The 7,331-nt window shown below is 37.7% G+C and overlaps 1 protein-coding gene across 1 annotated transcript; it reads right to left on the bottom strand.

Annotated features, from left to right (window-relative positions):
• Positions 1-645: 645 nt before the first annotated feature.
• GP9 (glycoprotein IX platelet) lies at positions 646-7,331 on the bottom strand. The gene is made up of 2 exons (XM_083795040.1): positions 5,334-7,331; positions 646-3,518 (listed from the first exon to the last, which is right to left on the bottom strand). Exon 2 carries the CDS (start codon positions 3,509-3,511, stop codon positions 2,885-2,887), a length of 627 nt encoding a protein of 208 aa, XP_083651166.1. The 5' UTR covers positions 3,512-3,518; positions 5,334-7,331; the 3' UTR covers positions 646-2,884.

Genomic DNA, 7,331 nt, shown 5'->3' with positions numbered 1-7,331 from the left:
TTACATGCTTTTAGTGTTAATGATTTATTTTATTTCAGGGAAACAAGAAATATCATTTAGGAGCTCTCCATGAGAGACTGTAGAGAGTATTTCTTCTGTAATGTTCTGCATTATGACAAAATGGTGGTACTTTTAAAGTGCCTTTTAAAGACTTTGAAAAGCTCAGTGCAGAGAAGATAGTCTAAAATTATATAAGTGCAAGCACCATTATGTTCACATATGCTTCTTTGAAATTCTCTTCTGCAGAAGTTATTTATGTGGAACATCATTAAATAATGCCAGAGAAATTCTGAAGGTTTGTGCCCATCTGATTAAAATGTATACATAAATCTAACGACACAATTTTACTGTGGTCTGAGACCAGAGCCGTGCCATTTCTAGGTTATGTTGTTCACTTCCTGAAGCAGTGTTGCAACACTTTGTAAAAAGCAAATTCAGTGCTGCAGCTGGAGTACTCCTGGTTAGGAAGATGAATATGCGTTTGGAGAAAGTAGGGTGGAATATTACTGCTGCTGGAGGATGGCTTGGTCAGCACTGCTGAGCTCCTCCGAGGCGCTGCCAGGGCGCTCTGCGGACGTCCCCGTGATGCGCTGTCACCGTGGCCTCTCTTGTCAAGGGCTGTCCCACTGTTAATTTTGCAGATGCCCAAGGGAATAAAAATAGCTGTAAGCTTTTAGGTAAATGTGACATATAATTCTATTAAAATAGTTTCTACTTCAGATAGTGTCTGCTTATTTTAAAAAAAATGTCCAATGGTGGTTTTAAGCTGTCAGGTTCACCATGCCGTTTGAGCTGTTTCAGTGGTTGGTTTGAAAATATTAGTTATATAGTTATTTTCAAACTAAACACTGAAACAGGTCAAATGTCACAGTGAACTCACTGTTAAACTTTGAGCCCTGTTTCTAGCCTGATGTTCTAATTTTCTTTTGTTAACAAATTTCTCTTTATGTAGATTTGTACAAGCTGTGATCTTGTCATTCCTTAAATTCCTCGTTATTAAATGGATTCAGCTCCTCTTAAGATATATTATCCTATCCTTTTTTTGCATTGTTTTTGTTTCTGTTTTGTTTGTTTGTTTTTGTTTTTCTGATTCTTCTGCAGCTGATCCTTCTTGATTTGTAGATATTGATACTGAAGTACTGTAGCTCATCTAAACATGGAAGTAAATAAATCTTTGTCCTTAAATGATATTCCCTGTTTTAACAAACGATCATGTTAGCACTTTGCTGTGATGCTGTACATGAGGGATCACAATTCCAAAATTATTAGGTACCTTGAACCAAGTCCCCAACCTCATCTTTTTTTCTCAATGCATGATGTTGCATTTGATGTTGCATGTAACCCACTGCTCTTTGCATTTATGACTTCTCTCTTGCTCCCCACTGTGTATCCTTTGCAGACGTTAACATTGCAATGTACATGTTGTCTCCCAGATCATTTATGATTTCACAGCACAGCACCTGACTGTTACTTTCCTTTTCTTAATCTAAAGCCCCCTGCTACGATTTGTTACTAACTTGTGTAACCCTCTATGTGTGGCGCATGCCTTTTCCCCAAATCGATTTGTGGTTCGTGAAAAGTTCTCTCAGCAGTTCTTGGTGGCCGTTCCTTGTATCGCTCAGAGGGGCAAGTGACTCATCCTAACCTGGTGTCAGCGTAGGCTAACAAGTGGCGATGTCTCACACTGACCTCTCCCTGCTGGTGCAGGAGGAAGAGAGGGCCAGCAGTGAAGATATATTGCAGGCAGTAAGGTGCCTTTTCTAAAGCTGTCTGGGAACGTCACGTCCAGTCAGCACTGACAGTGTGAAGCCGTCTTGCTAAAGTGCTTTGGCAGGAGCAAGAGGGACATGGAAATGTCCCTGTGCACTTCTGCTGTCTTTAATTTGCATGCTTGTGGCTAGGGGTGAATTTCACCCTACAGAAGTGACAGCACATCGTAATTGCAAAACCATGGCTTTGCTAGGGCTATTGTGTGCTTTAATAAGGAACCGCACTCATGGAACAAGGTGCTAGGTAAAGAGCCAAGCAGCCTTTAGTGTCTTCAGCAGATAACCTCTAATACCTTGTTCAGATGTGGAGCAAGGTGTGTCTATAATTGAACTGCCAACAGCAGTGTGAGTATTAGAAGGCCTTCAGAGATCTCCCATCTCACCAGCCCAGCTTGAGCAGACCAAATGGGAGTACAGCATGAAGTGTTGTTCTTGGAGTCTTGTAAAAAAATCACGTCAAGGAGAAAGTGGTATGCCTGAGTCACTGCAACAATTTTTGTATGAGGTTGGGGGCACAAGAAGAGACAAGAGAAATATATCCTCTTCAAAGCTGTTGCGTAAAATCCAGTGTATTGGATGTCAGTAGTAAAACTGGAAGACAAGCTCTGGAAATTTCTTAGCATTTTAGTCAGAAATCTGTAGAGCTGTGAGAAAGATCAGACGGGGTGAGTATGAATGTTCAAAAAGCATCCTTTATTTCAATTTCATGTAGATTCTTTTTTTCTTTTTTAATTTTTCACTCTAGGAAATTCAACAATATTTAAAATTATTTTTATTTGTTGCTTTCTCATTATCTGTCTGTCTGTAGACGTATTCACTGGGGGGTACATTCAGTGGCTGGCCTATATAAGCACAGTGATTCTGTGGGTGGGAAACTCCAGGAAGAGAGAGCCGAATTTGTCTGCACACGGGTGTGACCCTACCAAGGCCACAAAATCACCAAACTTATTTTTGAAAGGAAATTAAATCAAACTTGCCTATTAGAGGAACAAGATTTTGAGTCCTGGGATCTATTTGTAGCATGCTTACCATTACAACTAGTGTTGCTAGTGCCTGTACTTTTTCCGTGGTAGAATGGTTTGATGTTTCTGTTCAAGCTCATGGTAGTGAAGAGCTCAATGTAGCTTGTGGTTTTTGGAGGTGTGCCTCCACAACAGAGGGCCCCTGGTGGTGTACCGACGTAGGTTTATTTGGAAGACCACCTTTTTTGAGAATTTCAGAGCCCATGCTACTAAAATAAATGTAACTATTGCTGCAGCAATTAAAATTAAGTCTCTCCAAAAGAACTCCAGACATTTGATTGGGAGAGACTTCTTGCAGGTCCCCAGCTCATTCCCAGTCAGCTGCTTCAAGGGCTTCATCCTCACAGGAGCAGGAGTTGCACATCTGATGTTTGCAAGAGAGGGTTCAGAGACATCTTCTAACCAGAATTTTAGATACAGAATATGACAGTCACAGTTCCAAGGATTGTCAAATAGTTTTACTTCCTCCACACTGAGCAAGCTGTCCAAGGCCCCAGGAGGAACCGTGGTCAGGCTGTTATTCTGCAGATAAAGCCTCTTGGCGTTAACGGGCAAGGCAGGCACTTCCTTCAGCTTCCTTGAACTGCAGTCTATCTGCAAACCCTTCGTTTCTCCCAATGACTTACAATTGCAGGAAGGAGGACACACTTCAGTTTGGGTCATGTGGAACAGCAATGATATGGCAAATCCTGCAGCAGTGATGAATTCTGCCTTGTTCATGCTTCAGCTACCAAGAGAATAAGAATAATAATCTGATGAGTATGATTCCTTAATTAGCTAGTGTCTAAATGCAGAACTAGAACACAACTATTTCTTTTTCAGTACTGTAAGTGCAATTGGGAGAGAGCACAGAGGTCAGTTTTTGCCTCTAGTTCATTGCTTTTCCTTCATCATTGTACAAAATTTATTGTTATTCAAAGTTCTGGAACAGAATGTCACCAGGAGATGACGTTGATAACTAGGTTAGTTTTAGGCAAAGATTTTGATTCAGTTTCTATATCTTCATGACTCTAATGTTAAAATTGTGTGTCAAAGATTTCAAAACTGAGTTTAAAAGACTGAATAATTGTAAACCTCTAAAAATCTTCTTTCTGGGCAGATGAAGATTCTAAACAGGAAGTAGGAATTTTTATGTTGTAAAAAGTTGTGGGTTTTGTTTCTTTGTTTTTTCATCCCCTGCCTTGTACCCTCATGCACTTCTCAGAAAGCACAATTTAGATCTGGATGCATAGAGAACTGGAAATTTTGCATATCCGTTACTGCTTGTCTTTTAGGGATTAAATAACTATGCTTTGGGATTGAAGGTAATTATCCCTTTTGCTATGTCATTCCCAGTTATACAGAGTAGCTGTCACTAGACTTTCACTGTAGTGCCTTCCATTTTGCAGTTTTAAATCTCTAAAACTATTCCCCTCCTATATTTCCTACTACTTCTCTGCATCTAAAAATGCATACCAGGCCTTGGGACTAAATTGAAATTTTAAACACAAACTGTCTTGCTCAGATTGAGTAAGTCATGATTTTGGAACCATCCTTCTTTGATTTTAATACATAACATAATGAAAAAAAAAAGTATTACAATTCATTTGAATAAGTATATTAAGGCAAAAATATCTGTCTATATTGCCCTGGGTACTACTCAGCAGGTACTGTAAAATGTGTTGAGTTTTTATATCACTACACCCATAAAGAAGCCTCGTTTTATCTGAAGAAGGTGAATGCAGTTGTATATTTTTTTCGTGGGCACAAATGAGAAGAACATTGAATATGATTTAAAAATAGACAGGACAAAGCCTTAGAAATAGTGGACAGATATAACAGGCCTATTAACAACAACAAAATAAGAGTTTTTTTCATATATAAGGAGATAAGGTAAATCCAGAGTTTAATTTTACTTATTTAGAATGGAATTTTGAAAAAAAAAAATCAAATGATTGTTTTCAAGTGTAAAGAGATTTTAGAATTCAAAAAAAAAAAAAAGATTTTCTTATAAAAAAATAAGCTGAGACTTTTTTCTCAAGGAAGTTTCATTTAGTTAAGACTAAAATTGTGTCGGGAAAAATGGACTGATTTTGTTTTAAATTAATTTACTTCAATTTGACTACAAGGACTATGTAATTAGCTTCCTAAAGTTGGACTTCTTTAGATTCTTATTCTAAATACTAAGTTTCTATATTTTAAATGGGATTAATGCTACATAAAATTACAGTCTTCATCACAAAGTAGCTGAAATATTAATCTTAACAAACTCCCCTGTCTTTGTTAGCAAGTAGTTGTTCTGAAGATCTTTGGTCTGAACCTACATACTTGTATAATATTTTCCAAGAGATCTATTAGAGCTGTTCTTTTTAAATAGACATTTTAAAAGGATAGACTGTAGGACTGACTGAAAAATTAGCAATATCTATATAAAGAAAAGACCACTTCTGATTTAACAGACAGGCAGGAAGAAATTCCAAATCAAATAAAATTAACAGTTGTGGCAAAAATGCAGAAAGGAATTGCCGGTGAGAGTCAGGCCTGACTCCTGACTGCCACTTACCCTTCTTTTTCCCCTCTTGCTTCCTTTCCCTCTGCGTGGTGAAGCGCTGGAGTACATAGTGCAACCAGAGCTGACTTTATAGAGTCAGTAAGGAAATGGGTTAAAGACAACAATCTTTTTCCTACGCATAATAGGAAACCATGCCCAGTGGAAGATGTGTCAAGTGGTTGACATGTGTCAGGGAATATAGTGCTTGAGGCATTTTTATATTTTCTACAGACAAGAGGAAACGCTTTTCAGTTATTTTTATTGCTAGTATACTTTTCCTATTAAACCTGACAATTTAAAAGCCTAAAATAACTCACCTGAAATCTGACAAATTTCTTCCTCAGCTGTAGTAATCTACATACAAATTTAAGAGTTAGCTTCAAATTCAACTCTGGGAACACGCAAGCCTAACAAAGATACCAGGGAGCTAAAAATAGCCTATAAAATAGAGTTCGTAGTTTTGTTTTAGTCACAGCTACTTGTGTTTGATGAAGGATCCATGTGCACGGATCAATGGGTCAATTCCTATTTTGGTTCCTTTGGTGTTTTTTTTTTGTGTGTGTTTTGTTTTGCAAAAATATTATTTTTGCAATGTTGTAGCTTGGTCTGGGGTGTAGAAATGAGTTCCCAAATAGTCAGGGAAGGTGCACTGGGAAGACTTGCCATCATGGTTAGCATAGCACAGCCTAGAGGACGGGGAGGTCCTTAGCTCCCTATATACCATGTCTCCCCAGTTAGGAGAGATGTGTCTAGCTCAAAAAAGGACTATCACCCTGCAAATTTCTTAGCTCTCATGTTGCTGGAGAATATCAGCAACGTGACATGTCAGAACATAAGGCACTCAGTGTATGTTTGGGTGGAAAGCCAGTAATTCAGGAAGATACAAAACTATAATTTTGTTTTTACCTCTATTATTACATATTTGAAAATTTGGTAGAGAATTGAAATACATTTTTCCTTAGCTTTAGCTACAAACATGAACACTAGAATTAATATTGCAGTTGACTTTTGGAAACCCAGCGTGCCATGGATCTGATGTTTAATTCAGGCCAGCTCTTGTTTAATATGTTGTTTTGGAGACAGGCTTTGAGCTGTGCTCTGCATTTTGAAATGAAACCCAGGTGAGTTTTGTATGTTGTAGACGTACTGTACAGCCCTGCTTCTGAACTGTTGTTTCTTTATAACATGCTGTTCTTGAAGGTAATGTTTGACATTTAAGATTATTTGGATAGTAATTGCTATTGTTTAATTCTTATTTATATTTAAAATATTTTTCTTCATTAAGTCCAAATAATTTACCAGTATCCTGAAGTTTGTTAGGAGCTTCCTTAAGAAAATGACTTGCTGTGTATCTCTGCTCTTTAGCACTTTAAAAGTTATTTTAAACACTACTGTGAAGGCAAAAATACTTAAAACCCCTTTTGAATTTCATTTTTTTTCCCTATAAGATGAGGAAAGTAATTTTTCTCTTGTTAAATGAGCAATCCATCTGCCTGTCAGATGCTCAACAGTTGGACCTGTGAGTGGACTGCTAATAATGGGAAGATCCTTCTGTCTTAGGGATTGTTTCCTACAAGCGTTGGTGGGATGTATGTGGAATAACCAGTTTATCATTTGTCTATCTTTATGACTTTGAAACATGTTCAGCAGCGATTAAAGATTTCAGGTGACAAATACTGATTATAGCGGTGATGCATTCAGTTAACAAGAGGTCAGATTAAAATGTTCTAAAAAAGGAAAATAAAGGGTTTGCTCTTGAGGTATTTGGTTTCAAGTTGCTTTTAGAGGAAAGAGAAAGACCAAGTGTTTGAAGTGAGGTAATTGCTTATTGACTAAAAGGTAACCCGTGTGTGTGAATGTATGTATTGCTTGGATGGTTCTCTTTCACAGAAAGATCTATTGATGAGATTGTGAATTTTTTCTTCTCTCTTTAACACCAAACACGCTTTAAAAAACTAAAGCATGCCACTAGACCATAGATTTCATAAATGCCTGTCTTTATCCATGCCT

The sequence above is a fragment of the Anser anser genome (genome assembly GCF_964211835.1).
Source record: "Anser anser genome assembly, chromosome: 12".
Classification (NCBI taxonomy): Eukaryota; Metazoa; Chordata; class Aves; order Anseriformes; family Anatidae; genus Anser; species Anser anser.
Note: the sequence above shows the minus strand (reverse complement) of the source record. Positions and strands in the feature narration are given on the sequence as shown.